At 45.1% G+C, this 16,746-nt stretch overlaps 1 protein-coding gene across 2 annotated transcripts in view; it reads right to left on the bottom strand.

Moving 5' to 3' along the window:
- LOC143995796 (NACHT, LRR and PYD domains-containing protein 3-like) overlaps positions 1–16,746 on the bottom strand; it is a 136,397-nt gene that overhangs the window by 81,281 nt on the left and 38,370 nt on the right. For both annotated transcript variants that reach the window (XM_077490506.1, XM_077490507.1), the window contains exons 4-6: positions 15,413–15,584; positions 12,421–12,486; positions 4,466–6,098 (exon numbers count right to left, since the gene is read on the bottom strand). In XM_077490506.1, the coding sequence (XP_077346632.1) occupies positions 4,466–6,098; positions 12,421–12,486; positions 15,413–15,584 (1,871 nt within the window). The remainder of the gene's footprint in view (positions 1–4,465; positions 6,099–12,420; positions 12,487–15,412; positions 15,585–16,746) is intronic.

Raw genomic sequence — 16,746 nt, 5'->3', positions numbered from 1 at the left:
ACTGACTAGAGGAAGTGACAGATCATGGTTCCTAGCTAATATCAACACATGATCTGTCACTCCTGTCAGAACAGAACAGGGAAGTGTGTATTTACACACACTCATCCCTGTTCTGTGTCTCCTGCTCACGATCGCTCATGGCCATTGGTCATCATGCAGTGGGCGTGCGCGCGCCTGCTATCCCGACCCCGCGAGCCGACGTATAGCTACGACAGCTCGTGCAGGCATGCCGTAGAAGAATAAAAAAGGAATGGGAGAAAGAGTAGAAAGGTGCCTGTCATTCAGCAAATATCTCCTAAACCGTGTAGGTTTAGGAGATATTTCTTGGACCTACAGGTAAGCCTTAATCTAGGCTTACCTGTAGGTCAAAGTTGGTTGTAAGGGTTTACAACCACTTGAAGGCTTAATAGGCTTAATAGGTTTACACGCTAATTAAAAGGAAAGACAAAATTAAAAGGAAAGACAAGGAGAAGAGCAGGAAACAAAATAAAGATCTCGGAAAAGGTAGAAAGAGAGATAAAAATAAAAAGGTCTCAGGGAACAGTGAATTAGGGTCATCAGATTGACATGAGGAGGTCATCGAAGCATATTGGTTGAGCATGGGAAATCCAAGGCTACCAGACTTGGAGAAATTTTTCCTGAGTATCAACTAAAATGGCCGTTAATTCTTAGTTGACCATAATAGCGGTCATTTGGCATTTGACTGCCTTGAAACTGAGATTTCTTTCAGGTTTCAGGTCAGGTTTTCCAGGCTCTCGCTATGGAAAGTTTGGTTGCTGCAAAGAGATGTGAAGCTAGTTGTTACTCCAGTTGGAGCAACTTCTCAATAGGTTTACAAAGAAGAGAAAATTGTATATTTTCATAAATATATGTTGTTATCTTGGCATTGATTCACTGGAAACATAAATCTTTGTGTATTGCTCCTATAAGGGGATGGAGTTTTAATACCATCTCATAGGGGTCTCCCACCTTATATTCACTTTAGATATCTTTCACCTCACTAGAGAAGGATGGGGCAAGCCTGATGAGACTCTGATGGGGCTCTGAACAATCTAATGTCAATATTCATTTTAATTAAGATCAAAGGGAATATGTTTTTTTAAATAAATAAAATCCAAATTATTAAATACAGGGAGACGAAAATGATCCCTACTGATAGTATGCATTTTGGGCTTCATGTGGATATGAAATGGCCCATCCTAGGGCTGATGTCGATAAACCCTACCCCCAACCCAGCCATCAGAACCGGCTGGTCCACAAAACCTATGACCTCTTCTGGAGGAAGAAACCCTCCTCCCAGCAGGTGAGGTACACTTCCAAAGGTGATTGGCCAAAGGGGATAAAAGCCCATCCCACATCCATACTTCTCTAAATTGAGCAGGGTAATTCATACAGAGCCTGTCTGAACCAGGTGGATTGCTGACGTACCTGTGTGTACCCACCAACAGGATAAACCATACTGCCCAAACTGTAACGTTCTTTAAATGATTTTCCTCTCTTTTTATACTATAGCATTGGTTTACCTTGTTGACAGGAGTGAACTGGAAAGGTTGTGTGAAATCAAGTGTTTGGTGTGGGTGGGTATGTGTAGGTGGGGGAAAAGGATCATGCAAAGATTCTAGCTTGCGGGATATCTTATGCCGCGTACACACAATCAGACTATCCGGCGTGTATGGGCTCCGGCGGACTTTTTCTTTCCAAAAGTCCGGCAGACTTAGAAAGAAGTTTTAACTTAAAATTGTCCGCCGTACTCGGCAGTCCGGTGGACAATCCGGCCGTCTGTGTGCTAGTCTGCCAGACTTTTGAAATGAACGGATTCTCCCACACACGGAGAAAAGTCCATTCATTTTGAACGTGGCTCCAGGTAGATGGGACTAGCGAAGGAGGTCAATGTCGCCGCCTCCATCGGCGAGATTGACACCTCGTTGGCCCCGTCACCTGGTATGGACTTAAAGGGGAAGCCCTACGCTGAAAAAACGGCATGGGGGTCCCCCCAAAGTCCATATCAGACCCTTATCCGAGCACACAGCCTGGCCGGTCAAGAAAGGGGGTGGGGACGAGCGAGCGCCCCCCCTCCTGAGGCGTACCAGGACGTGTGCCCTGCGGCCCCCCCACCCCAAAGCACCTTATCCCCATGTTGATGAAGACAAGGGCCTCTTCCCGACAACCCTGGCCGTTGGTTGTCGGGGTCTGCGGGCTGGGGGGCTTATCGGAATCCGGGAGCCACCTTTAATAAGCCCCCCACCCTATGTGAATGAGTATTGGGGTACCATGTACCCCTACCCATTCACCTGGTGAAAAAAAGTGTAAAGAAAAAATACGTTTTAAAAATAATTTATTGCACAGCTCCGGTAGTCTTCCGTTTTGGGGGGTCTTCTCGCCAGACTCCACTATCTTCTGCTAGCTCTTTTACTAGGGGAGGAGCCCGGCTTTCTTCTTCGTCGTTGCCGCTGCCATCCGGGAGTCTTCTTCCGACTTCGGGGGTGTTGTCCCCGTCTTCGGGTCTTCTTGCCGGGCCTCCACTTTCTTTTACTAGCGGTGGCCCGGTCTTCTGTCGCCACCGCCGCCTCTTCTTCCGACTTCTGGGGTCTTGTCCCCCTCTTCGGGTCTTCTCTCTGGGCCTCTGTTTTCTTCTTCCAGCTCTTTTACTAGGGGTGGCTAGTAGATGACTCTTCTGTCGCCCGTCGCTGCCTTTTCTTCTTCTCTTCTTCCTTGAAATGTTGACTCAACGCTCTCTCTGGCCACAATGACAGGGACGTGTTGTGTGGCGACTTATATAGGGACAATGGGCGGGGTCACCGGGTGATGTCACATGGTGACCCCCCCTTATGATGTCACTGTCCCGGATGATGCTGTTTTCTTGGCGTAGGGCTTCCCATTTAAGTCCATACCAGGTGACAGGGCCAGCGAGGTGTCAATCTCGCCGATGGAGGCGGCGACATTGACCTCCTTCGCTAGTCCCGTCTATCTGGAGCCACGTTCAAAATGGATGGACTTTTCTCCGTTCATTTCAAAAGTTCGGCTGATTCCCGCCATAGTCCGGCGGTTTGTCCGCCGTACCTAGTCCGCCGGAAAAGTCAGGTCGTGTGTGGGTAGGTCCGCTCATTTGGAAAGTCCGGCGGACCTCCGCTGCAAAGTCCGGCGGTTTGTCCGCCGGATAGTCCAATCGTGTGTACTCGGCATTAGGGAATCTGGTAAGTGTGTAGGGATCCAATAGGTTGCTCCACAACCCTTAGAGTATGACAGATCGTATGCAGGATTTACATCTGCCTGTGTGTGTCCAGCCAGCTACATTTGACTGAGTCACCCTCCAGTGGTGGTCAGCAGTCATACAACCTGTGATGACACCATTTTTTATCTGCCCAAGGTAAACTCACTCATCATTCCTCCTCCACAAAACAATTATTTTGCCCGGTCAAGGAATCACCGTGTGATTCCTGGACATGGCACATACAATTAAACACAGAAATATGTACCGTATATACTCGAGTATAGGCCGACCCGAATATAAGCCGAGGCCCCCAATTTACCCCCAAAAAAACTGGCAAACTTATTGACTCGTGTATAAGCCGAGGGTGAGACATGCCTGTCCATCCCTGTGTGTGTGTCCGTCCATCCCTGTGTGTCCGTCCATCCCTGTGTGTCCGTCCATCCCTGTGTGTCCGTCCATCCATCCCTGTGTGTGTGTGTGTCCATCCATCCATCCATCCCTGTGTGTGTGTGTCTCCATCCATCCATCCATCCATCCCTGTGTGTGTCTCCATCCATCCATCCATCCCTGTGTGTGTGTGTCTCCATCCATCCATCCATCCATCCCTGTGTGTGTGTGTATCCATCCATCCCTGTGTGTGTGTGTGTCTCCATCCATCCATCCATCCGTGTGTGTGTGTCTCCATGTGTGTGTGTGTGTGTGTGTGTGTGTGTGTGTGTGTGTGTGTGTGTGTGTGTGTGTCCAGCCTACCTGTGTCCCGAGCCTTTGTCCCGAGCCTCCGTCCCGTGTCGTGCCTTGCCTTCGTCCCGTCCCGTCCCGTCCCGTCCTGTCCTGTCCCGTGCCGTGCCTTGCCTTGCCTCCGTCCCGTGCCCTCTTCGTCGGCGGCCATTGTAAAATTCAAAAGCCGCGCCTCCTCCTTCGCCTGTGATAGGCGGAACACTGAATTTCCCAGCAGCCTGTGTTCCGCCTATCACGGACGTCGTATCATCCTCGTCCGTAGTACGAGGATGAGAAGATGCCCGTGATAGGCGGAACACAGGCTGCTGGGAAATTCAGTGTTCCGCCTATCACAGGCGAAGGCGGAGCCGGAGGCGCGGCTTTTGAATCATAGAATGGCCGCTGTCTGTCTGCTCGACACGCTGATCGAGCGGGCAGACAGCGATGACTCGAGTATAAGCCGAGGGGGGCACTTTCAGCCTCAAAAAAGAGGCTGAAAATCTCGGCTTATACTCGAGTATATACGGTATCCATTACCTTAAACTCCTGATGGTGTGTAGAGCTGGTACAAGTTTTCTTAATCCTTCATTTTGAACATTACATCCCTTTAGGTTTAGATGTTCTGTCTCTCTGCAGGATTGAAGGATGAAAGACAACACAGAGCAGTCTACAGAGGTGAGAGTAATGCCAGAAAAGTCAATAACTCTCTTTGATCCGATACATTGTAACACTAGCTCCTTATTCCCGCTCTCATGTAGGTAGTAGAATACATTAAGAAGATCTCTGGATCCCCTGATAGATTTATCAGGTTTTTGTTCTTTTGTCTTCCTCTGGATCCAAGATATGACTTCTCTGGAAGCCTCAGCAGAAAATCCTCCTACATGAGACTCTAACATGGATCTAGTAGAAGAGTCTGAGAGACCGCAGAGGAAACGAAGGAATATTTCAGCGCGGCCGTCTTTGTACGATTCAGCCCTATCAAGTGATTCTTTTAATTTGTCGGGATTATAGTTAATAAGATGAAAAAAAGCAGCAAGGAACTCCTGAAGAGCGAACTGTAAGAAGGTGTAATCCACATCGGGAGGCCGACCAGATTCCATCATGAGACATGAAAAGAGATCATTATCAGTTCTCACACTGAAGGCGTCCAGGTGGCGGCGATCAAATACAGTCCTGTGATACATGAGTCCGTGTTCTGCCATCCGTCCGATAGATATCAAATCCCGGGTGGTGGCAGTTCTATCTTTCTTGTGTTTGGCCAGAATGTTGCAGACAAAGGTCACAAAGAGTTGAGTCACTGTTTTAGGCAACGATGCCATCGGCTGACCCGTGGCTGTTGGTTGGGCTCTGAAGCACATTGATAACACTGTACAGACAATCCAGCAGTATGATGGGATATAACAGAAAGTATACAGCGTGTCATTCTCCTGTACATAACGAAAAGCCTTTTCTGAGAGTTTCTTGTTTCCAAAGAAATGGTCAAAGTAGATCAGTTGTTCTCTGTGGTGGAATCCATTGATCTCAGCCATTCTCTGGAATTCCTTGGTGTTAATTGAGGCCAGTCTGGTTGAGCGACTAGTTATCAGTACGGAGCAACCCATAAGAAGTCTATGTCTTACCAAACTTTCTACAATCACACCAAGATTTTCTCTCTGTTTTGGATCAGAAGATATTCTACTTGAGTTAAATTCAATTTGGTCAATACTTTCATCTAATCCATCAAATAAAAACAGAAGCCTCTCTGGATGTTTTAAAATATTTCCAATCTGACTCTCCAAATGTGGATACTGTTGAAGAATCATCTTCTCCAAACTGACCTTCCCCAGTTTATTGAGTTCTCGGAATTTGAAGAAGAAGACAAAAGAAAATCCCTGGTAGAGTTTTTCATTCGCCCAATCGTAGACAATCTTCTTCATTAGTGTGGTCTTCCCTATTCCTGGCACTCCGCTCACCATTACTGCATGTGGGACACATTGTGACTGGTGGCTCCAACTGAACAGCTTGTTGGGCCAAATGTGTTCCTTAAACGGATCAATAGAAACAACACTCAGCTTCACATAACGCTCATTGATGGGAAATTGTTGTGTTTTCAGTGCAAATCCCGGGCATCTTGGCTCCACTAGAGTTTGAGTTTCCTTCAGAAGATGTTGCTTGTGGATTTTTTGAAGATCTGGAGAGAATAGAAAATATATTTTATAGTACAAGCACTCCGCACTAGAGAAATATTATAAAATACGACTGATATATGTACAGTGGGGATCGAAAGTTTGGACACCCCAGGTAAAAATGTGTATTAGGCCGCGTACACACGGGCGGACTGTTCGCCCAACTTAGTCCGCTGAACAGTGTTTCAGCGGACAATCCGCTCGTGTGTGGGCTTCAGCGGACTGTTTCAGCGGACAGTCTGACGAACAAAGTCTTACGGAATTTCCGTAAGACAGTCCGTCCAAACTTGGTTTCAGCGGACAGTCTGCTCGTGTGTAGGCTAGTTCGACAGACTAAGTTTGGCGCATGCTCAGAAGGATTTACACGGCGAAGGTTGCATTGCAGTGTATTGGACGTTGAATTTCTCGTCCCGTCGTACGTGCCGTTTACGTCATCGCGCACGCTTTCAGCGGACTGTCTGCTCATCGTGTGTGGTCAAGTCCGTTCATGCAAATTTTGAACGGACTGTTTGTCGGATTGTCTGACGAACTTAGTTGGGCAAACAGTCCGCCCGTGTGTACGCGGCCTTAATGTGCATAACGAAGCCAAGGAAAGATGGAAAAATCTCCAAATGGCATCAAATTACAGATTAGACATTCTTATAATATGTCAAAAAAAGTTAGATTTTATTTCCATCATTTACACTTTCAAAATTACAGAAAAGTAAAAAATGGCGTCTGCAAAAGTTTGGGCACCCTGCAGAGTTAATATCTTGTACTGCCCCCTTTGGCAAGTATATCAACTTGTAAACGCTTTTTGTAGCCAGCCAAGAGTCTTTCAATTCTTGTTTGAGGTATCTTTGCCCATTCTTCCTTACAAAAGTGTTCCAGTTCTTTGAGATTTATGGGCTGTCTATCACGCACTGCTCTTTTAAGGTCTATCCATAGATTTTCAATAATGTTGAGGTCAGGAGATTGTGAAGGCCATGGCAAAACCTTCAGTTTACGCCTCTTGATGTAATCCCCCGTGGATTTTGAGGTGTGTTTAGGATCATTATCCATTTGTAGAAGCCATCCTCTCTTTAACTTCAGCTTTTTCACAGATGGCATCAAGTTACCATCCAAAATTTGCTGAAATTTGATTGAATCAATTTTTCCTTCTACTCGTGAAATGTTCCCTGTGCCACTGGCTGCAATACAACCCCAAAGCATGATTGATCCACCCCCATGCTTAACAGTTGGACAGAGGTTCTTTTCATTCAATTCTGTGCCCTTTCTTCTCCAAGCGTACCTTTGCTCATTCCGGCCAAAAAGTTCTATTTTAACCTCATCGGTCCACAGAACTTGTTTCCAAAATGCCTCAGGCTTGTCTAAATGTTCATTTGCAAAGTTCAAACGCTGATTTTTGTGGTGAGGACGTAGAAGAGGTTTTTTTCTGATGACTCTTCCATGAAGACCATATTTGTACAAGTATCTCTTTATAGTGGAATAGTGTACCACAACTCCAGTGTCTGCCAGATCTTTCTGGAGGGATCGTGCAGTCAAACGTGGGTTTTGAATTGCTTTTCTCACAATCCTGCGAGCTGTTCTGTCTGATATTTTTCTTGGTCTTCCAGATCTTGCTTTAACTTCCACTGTTCCTGATGACTGCCATTTCTTAATTACATTCCGAACAGAGGATATTGGCATCTGAAAACGCTTTGCGTTCTTCTTATAGCCTTCTCCAGCTTTGTGAGCGTCAACTATTTTCAGTTTCAGTTTTCTAGACAACTGCTTAGAAGAACCCATGGTGCTGATTGTTGGGGCAAGGTCAGATGAGTCTGGCCATTTAAAACCTTTGAGATTGACATCACCTGGTCTTCCCAGATGATGATTGAGAACAATCCATGACACTGGCAGGTCTCAGCTTTGCAAAGGGGGCAGTGCATGCTATAAATTCTGCAGGGGGCCCAAACTTTTGCAGACGCCATTTTTTTGTTTTCTGTCATTTTGAAAGTGTAAATGATGGAAATAAAATCTAACTTTTTTTTACATATTATAAGAATGTCTAATCTGTAATTTGATGCCATTTGGAGATTTTTCCATCTTTCCTTGGCTTCGTTATGCACATTATTACCTGGGGTGCCCAAACTTTCGATCCCCACTGTATCAGTCAAGCAACACGTGATCTGATTCAAATGTAATGAGCCAAAATGAATAATAAATAAACAAAAACAGCTGCTGCACTTTACCCCTAAAAAAATCCAAATTTTGAAGTAAAAAAGGAATCTTTCATATAATACAGCGCTGTAAATAAATATATATATCAAGCACATATTAATTATCCCATATACCAGTGCTTCTCAATCTTTTTTTCAGCCAAGGCACCTTTTAAAATCATGGACAGTCTTGAGGCACCCCAGTCGAAAATGTAAAAACTATTCTGATAGTTTTACGTAATGCAGCAACATCAATATATGTAGGCAGGGCCGGTACAAGGGGTGGGCAAGAGGAAAAGCTGCCCTGGGCACTGTGGTATCATGGGCGGTGGGGGGGGGGCACCACAAGGAAATTGGGGGAGGGAATTTGTGTTGGAAAAAGGGATTTGGGGGGCAGCAGGGAGTAAGTATTGTTCTAAAGTAGAAAAGATGTAGCTGGATAGCCGCACTCCGAATTATTCAACTTTATTTCAAAAATGTAATTAAAATCATAGCATCTAGGCTGGTAAACACTGTGTTCGGTGTGAAACATGTCAGCGGCTGTGCAGTTAGTCTGTTTACCAGCCTAGATGCTATGATTTTAATTACATTTTTGAAATAAAGTTGAATAATTTGGAGTGTGGCTATCCAGCTACATCTTTTCTACTTCAGTACCTGTTGCAAACAGAGCCAGCACCCTGTGGGATTGTGGAGACAGCTGTTTTGGGAGAAGTCATTTCCTTAGAGCGGTAATTCTTTGTAAGTATTGTTCTAGGAGGAGAAATTTGGGGAGGGTATGCTAAAATTTAGGGGGAGGAGGAATGGGGGAAAAAGATTTGTGCTAGGAGGGATGATTGGGGCACTTTGTGCTGGAAGGGGGGGATTTGCAGTGGGGTTATTGGGAGGGGAAATTTTAGGGGTAGAGAATTTGTGGTAGGAGGAGTGATTTTCTTTTGGGGGGGCACTTGAATTGAGAGGATTTGGGGGATGGGGGGTTAAGAATTCTGCTGGGAGGTGGGGGGGTTTCAGCAGGGGAGCAGATTTGCACTGGGAGGAGGGGGAATTTATGCTTAGGGGGTGAAAAAGCTTAGTGCTCAGTTTTTTTTTTCGGGGGGGGGGGGGGGTTTGATGACACATAATGCTCATACACCTTGGGGGCGGGGACGCAGTTTGGCATGTTTGCCCTGGGCTCTGGATGACCTTGTCCCAGTGCTGCATTGTAGCACACCCAACGTTAGAGGTGATTTATTCTTCCAAAACAAATACACTTTTGCAAAAACTGATACTGACTAGTATTCCAATGTTTCTCTTCTCCCTCAGTTTTTTTTTTTTGCCATCACTTAGCTAATGAGACCCCAAAGCTGATGGAAGGAGGCATGGGAGGGTCAAACAAGGATGATATGCAGGCAACTGGCATCCTCCTTTCCAATTAACAATGTCATTGGTCGTTAGGAGGTTGGCAGCTAGAGGGTTGTAATGGTATACAATAAAAACCTGTGACTTTGTCTAACTAATGCCGCGTACACACGAGCAGAATTTTCGCTTTTGATCGTATATATTCCGAAACGTGTGTATGCCCCATCGGACTTTTACGTCGAAAATTCTGACGGACCGAGAAAGAGAACGTGTTCTATATTTTTCCGACGGAACCAGTTCCTATCGGGAAAAGCGCTGGTCTGTACGCTGTTCCGACGGACCGAAAACTCACGCATGCTCCGAAGCAAGTACGAGACAGAAGCTATTGGCTACTGGCTATTGAACTTCCGCGTTTTTGTACGTGTTGTACATCACCGCATTCTTGATGGCCGGACTTTGGTGAGACCACAGTGTACTCAAGATAGCTTGAGCGGAATTCCATCGGAAAAACCTTCAGAGTTTATTCCGACAGGAAAACCGGTCGCGTGTACAGGGCATAAAAGGCAGGTTTCATCCACCCGCCGGCTTGTATTCAATTTTGGGCCAATTTTTAGACATTTTGCCAAAGGCACCCCTGAAGAAACCTCAAGGCACCCTGGTTGAAAAAGGCTGCCATAGAGTTTAGATGTGGATAAGTACTAACCGAAGTAAAAAAAATGATGCCCATAGGCGAAAAAATACAATACGCCACGATCCAAACAAATACGTCATGTGAATATAATCAACATATTTCGGTAAATCTCTTTGTGGGACTTTTTCAGGACAGCCAATATAATCAAGAAGCATATTTAATATAAAAAGTATAAATTTTATTCTTCAAAAGTTTATAAAAACTGGACCTCCATGAGGCTCATAACTTTCCATAAAGAACATCAAAAGACAAAGTTGAGCATAAACGGTGTACTCGGTGGTGATACCCAATTCTATAAGGGTTCAATAACAGTTTTACACCCCTTTCACACTGAGGGGCGTTTTGCAGGCGCTATAGCATTAGAAATAGCGCCTGCAATCCGCCCGACCCCTTTCACACTGGGGCGTTTTTCAGGCGTTTTTCATGCGCTTTAGCGTTAAAAAATACGCCTGAAAGAAGCCGCAAATGCAATCCCAATGTAAAAGCCCCGAGTGCTTTCACACCGAGATCCCTTTCATACTGGGGCGTTTTTCAGGCGCTTTAGCGTTAAAAAATACGCCTGAAAGAAGCTGCAACTGCAAGCCCAATGTAAAAGCCCCGAGTGCTTTCACACTGAGGCGCTGTGCTGCCAGGGCGTCAAAAAAAGTCCTGCAAGCAGCTTCTTTGCAGCGCTTTTGGAGCGGTGAATAAAGCGTCCCTTCCCATTGAAATCAATGGGAAGCGCATGTAAAACGCCAGAAAAACGCCTGAAAAACGCTATTGGCAGCAGCGTTTTGTGGGCGCTTTTAACCCTTTATTTGGCCACTAGCAGGGGTTAAAAGCGCCCCAATAACGCTCGAAAAACGCTGGTAAAGCGCTGCTAGTTTAAGCGTCGCTTTACGAGCGTTTTTCGGGCGCTGACATTGTGAAAGGGTTCCTAAAGCACTTGGGCTTTCACATTGGGACTGCAGATGAGGCTTCTTTCAAGCGCTTTACAGGCGCTTTTTTTAACGCTAAAGCGCCTGAAAAACGCCTGAAAAACGCCCCAGTGTGAAAGGGGTCCAAAAAAGCTGCACCCGAGGGCTTTCACACCGGAGCGGTGCGCTGGCAGGACGTCAGGGAAAAGTCCTGCCAGCAGCTTCTTTGGAGCGGTGAAAGGAGCGGTGTGTTTACCGCTCCTCCACCGCTGCTCCCCAATGAAATCAATGGGGGCAGCGCTGTAATACCGCCGGCAAAATGCCGCTATTGCGGTGTATTGCCGGCGGTTTTAACCCTTTCGCGGCCGCTAGCGGGGGGGTAAAAGCGCCCCGCTAGTGGCCGAAATGCGCCGCAAGTCCGGCGGTAAAACACCGCTATTTTTAGTTTTTAGTTTTACCGCCCACGCTATGGGCGGTGTGGTGTGAAAGGGGTCTTATGTGTAGAGGGAAATCCAATGCCGTTTCGAATATCTGCGGACCGTCTTCATCGGGGATGTTTATCACCATCCCAAATGGGATCCATATTTAGCCACTTCAGCCCCCGGAAAGTTTTACCCCCCTTCCTGACCACAGCACTTTTTTTTTACAAATTGGCACTGCGTCAATTTAACTGGTAATTGCGCTGTCATGAAACGCTGTACCCAAAACGAAATTTGCGTCCTTTCCCCCCCCCCCACAAATAGAACTTTTTTTTTTGGTGCCATTTGACCACCTCTGCAGTTTTTTATTTTTTGCGCTATACACAAAAAAAGAGTGACAATTTTGAAAGAAAAACTATATTTTTTTACTTTTTGTTATAATAAATATCAATCACTCATCCTGTTCATTTAGAAAAGGGAAGGGGCTGCTAAATGACATATTTACTGGCCCCTTCCCCGCTCTTGATCCTGAAACGAACGGCCGCAGCATTCTGCAGGAAAGGAGAGGAGGGAAGCCAGCAGCGCTGCAGGGGGACATTGAGGGGCGGGGCCTAGGCTGCCAGGGCAATCTGTGCCACACAGGGTGATTACCCAGCACACCCTGCGTGCACTCCTATGCTGGCTGTGCAGGGTGGGGAATCCAATTCTACTTACGGCTCCTTAGGGGGTTCGCTACACATACAGAGTGAAAAGCTTTCAACACCATCTCTGGAATCCTGTTCTTTACATGTACATTATGTTCTATTTACCTCTAAGCTCCGGAGGCAACGCGTAGCCAAGTTCATCCAATAGAATCTTCGGCACCAGATGCTTTCCTTAATAAGAAAAAGAAATAAGTGTATATTGTAATGGATTGCCTTAAAATGGAACTTTACCCATAACAACTTAATAAAAAATAATGTTCTTTAGCAAGGAACATACATTCCACATTAATAATTATGCTACCAAAATTACCATGTGCTGTAAATTTCCTCCAGCACTGTTCCTATTTCTTCTTGCTGGAGGCCGCCATTTTGTTGAAGCCCAGAACCCCTGAACAGCAATAAATCATAAAGTGGAACTAAAACCCATCGATTTAATGGTTTAAAAAAAATTATTACATTCTCGGAATGCCGGGATTGCTAACTTTTACATTTGCTTGTGTCCTCGACCAAACTGCCAAACCATCAAATGGCCAGTGTCATAAATGGTCACATGTGCTGCACCATGGCAGTTGCAGATCAAACAGAAGCAGCTTCCTAGGCTGTAAGGATAGGAGGGTTTAAGGCGTCAGCAGGTCGGCCTCTACAAATTCAGCAGTGCCTAAAAATGCCTAAAAATAGAGAGCAACTAGTGCATATACAGAACAGGGTGAGACCACGTATTGCTGGATTTTAACCACCTAAAGTGGTTGTTAAGCCACTAAAATCTATTATAATCTATTCATGCCAACCCCTCTGTTATATAACAATATGTGTTCCAGTGTCTGATCTATATTTAAAAAAAATGCTGATTATACCTTATATCAGAGCATCTCTCGGTGCTCACGTGACTCCTTGGCTCTCTCCTCTCCCCGGTTGACAGCTATAGTGGGCGGGGCCAAGAACTCCCGCTGACGGGAAGGAGGGGAGGAGAGAGGAGAGAGAGCCAAGGAGTCACATCAGTACCGGGAGACACTCTGATATAAGGTATAATCAGCATTTTTTTTAGGATGAACGAGGCACATAAACTGACCACGGTGTCAGGGCTCAGCAGCCATGATATACCAAGGTCAGTTTACAGGGGGGAGGGCAGAACCAGGCAGGATCAGCAAGGTATTTTAGGTGATACGGGGGGCAAATTACATAGCACAAGCACTGTGCTGTATAACATGCTTTAGGGAAACAGGATCCAATTTTTTATTTTTTTTATTTTAGGGTAACAAACACTTTAAAGAACCAAGCCTTTTTTTACACTTGATGTTTACAAGTAAAAATCTGTATTTTTTGCTAGGAAATTACTTAGAACCCCCAAAAATTATATATTATATACATTTTTTTTTTTAGCCGAGACCCTGTAGAATAAAATGGAGGTCATTGTCATTTTTTCACACGGTTTGATAATTTTTATTACATTTTTTAAAAAATGTTACATTGTCCCTTGAAAAAAAAAAAGAAAAAAGTATATTTTTTTGCTATTGCAAGGAATGTAAATGACCCTTGCCATAACAATACAGCATGACAGGTGAGAGATCTGGGATCTAAAAGAACTCAAATCTCTTCTCTACCCTTCATAGCAAAAGACAAAAAAAGAAAAAAACGGATGTTGTTATGTAACAATGTAAAATATGTGTCATGTCACTTCCTCTTTCATTAACCATTTCCTGCCCTGGCCAGCTTTTAGCTTTCAGTGCTGTCACACTTTAAATAATATTTGTCATGTAATACTGCACACAAATTACATGCTTAACATTTTTTTCACACAAATAGAGCTTTCTATTGTTGGTATTTAATCACCATTTGGGGTTTTTTTTTTTTTTGCTAAACAAATGAAAAATTACTGAAAAGTTTGGCAGAAAAAAAAAACCTTTTTCTTAGTTTCTGTTAGAAAATTTAGCAAATAAGTAATTTTCCTCCTTCGCTGATGTGCGCTGATGAGGCTGCACTGATGGGCACTATTAGGCGGCATTGATGAGGCTGCACTGATGCACACTGATGAGGCTGCACTGATGGGCACTATTAGGCGTCACTGATGGGCATTGATAAGGATGCACTGATATGCAGCATTGATAGGCAACACTGATAGGCACTATTAGGCTGCACTGATGGGCACTGATAGGTAGCACTGATAGGCAGCACTGATGGGCATTGCTGAGGCTACACTGACTGGCAACACTGATAGGTGACACTGAAAGGAGGCACTCATAGACTACACTGATGAGCACTTATAGGTGACACTGATAGGAGGTATTGATAGGCAGCACTGATGGGCACTATTAGGCGGCACTGATAGGCTGCACTAATGAGCACTGATAGGCGATACTAATGGGCACTGATAGGCAGCATTGCTGGGCATTGATGAGGCTGCACTGATGGGCACTGATAGGTGAAACAGATATGAAGGCACTGATAAGGCGGCACCGATGGGCACTGATGAGGAGGCACTGATGAGGCTGCACTGATAGGCGGCAGTGATGGGCACTGACGAGGAGGCACTGATGGACACTATTAGGTGGCACTGATGGGCTGCACTGATGGGCACTGATAGGTGGCACTGATGGGCTGCACTGATATGCACTGATAGGTAGCACTGATGGGCACTATTAGGTGGCACTGATAGGTGGCACTGATGGGCACTATTAGGTGGCACTGAGGGGAAATGATAGGCAGCACTGATGGGCAGCATTGATGACAGTGACTTCCACTTATGATAGCTGCACTGATGATCAGTGCCCTGATTACCTGTGTACTTGTCTCCTGTCAGGATTTCCGGTTACCAGCTCTCCTCTCCTCACACTGTGACAGCGCATGAGGAGAGGAATGCTGATAACTGGCAAGTCTATTTACATGTGATCAACTGTGAATGGACACAGCTAATCATGTGGTAAAGGGCTGCTGTAAATGGCCCTTTACCAGAAACTGTGATTGGCTCTGCCTGCAGTACACAGCCAATCACAGAGCACACTGGATGCATGCCCCAGGGGGAGAGAGAGAGGGGCGTGGTTCTGGGAGGACGTCCATGGAGCGCGGTAAGGAAGCGGTTACTATGATACAATGTAATTACCTTTATTGGTGATTTCCTCCACAACTGATAATATATTGGGGTGACATTTGCGGAGCACAAAGAGACATTCCCAGAATCCGATCAGAGCGTCTCTTCTAGAGCTCATCACATCTTCTAACAAACGTTCAGAGAAAGTATCGGTCTTCCATTCATCTCTCATATGTAGGTAATCCTGGAACACAGACGTGATATTATCAGACATGCGTGATGGCAGCAGACAGGATAACATGGAAAAATAAAGGACACACACAGGATACATACATAAACCTCAAAAATACATTACACATCCCCGTATACACCAGACATAGGCGGGCAGTTGTAGGGCCATCAATTCAGTTTAAAGCAATAATAAAGCAGCCCAACCTTTATAATACAGTTACAGTTTTTTTTTTCCTTTTGGAATAAAGGTTTTACATAAACAAATAAAAGCTGATCATTGTGAGCACCCATTGTCAGTGTTAAATGGTTTGTCTCATCCCTGTAAACTGATACATTCTGCTGGAGAGCTTGTGCTTTTAAAAAACCAACAGACTTACTGGCTGGATCACCAAATGAAAAATGGAGGAAAGAAAACTAATGCTACCAAAATGACCATGTGCTGTATATTGCCTCCAGCACTGTTCCTATTTCTTCTTGCTGGAGGCAGCCATTTTGTTGAAGCCCAGAACCCCTGAACAGCAATAAATCATAAAGTGGAACTAAAACCCATCGATTTAATGGTTTAAAAAAAATTATTACATTCTCGGAATGCCGGGATTGCTAACTTTCACATTTGCTTGTGTCCTCGAGCAAACTGCCAAACCATCAAATGGCCGGTGTCATAAATGGTCACATGTGCAGCACCATGGCAGTTGCAGATCAAACAGAAGCAGCTTCCTAGGCTGTAAGGATAGGAGGGTTTAAGGCGTCAGCAGGTCGGCCTCTACAAATTCAGCAGTGCCTAAAAATGCCTAAAAATAGAGAGCAACTAGTGCATATACAGAACAGGGTGAGACCACGTATTGATAGATTTTAACCACCTAAAGTGGTTGTTAAGCCACTAAAATCTATTATAATCTATTCATGCCAAGCCCTCTGTTATATAACAATATGTGTTCCAGTGTCTGATCTATATTTAAAAAACAATGCTGATTATACCTTATATCAGAGTATCTCCCAGAACTCACATGACTCCTTGGCTCTCTCCTCTCCCGGCTGACAGATATAGTGGGCGGGGCCGAGAACTCCCGCTGATGGGAAGGAGGAGAGGAGAGAGAGCCAAGAAGTCACATGAGTGCCGGGAGACGCTCTGATATAAGGTATAATCAGCATTTTTTTTTAGGATGAATGAGGCA

Source organism: Lithobates pipiens, unplaced genomic scaffold, assembly GCF_037356315.1.
Source record: "Lithobates pipiens isolate NorthernLeopardFrog02 unplaced genomic scaffold, aLitPip1_a1.2 Scaffold_19, whole genome shotgun sequence".
Lineage (NCBI taxonomy): Eukaryota > Metazoa > Chordata > Amphibia > Anura > Ranidae > Lithobates > Lithobates pipiens.
The sequence above is the reverse complement of the archived record's forward strand: the minus strand, read 5'-3'. Positions and strand labels throughout refer to the sequence as shown.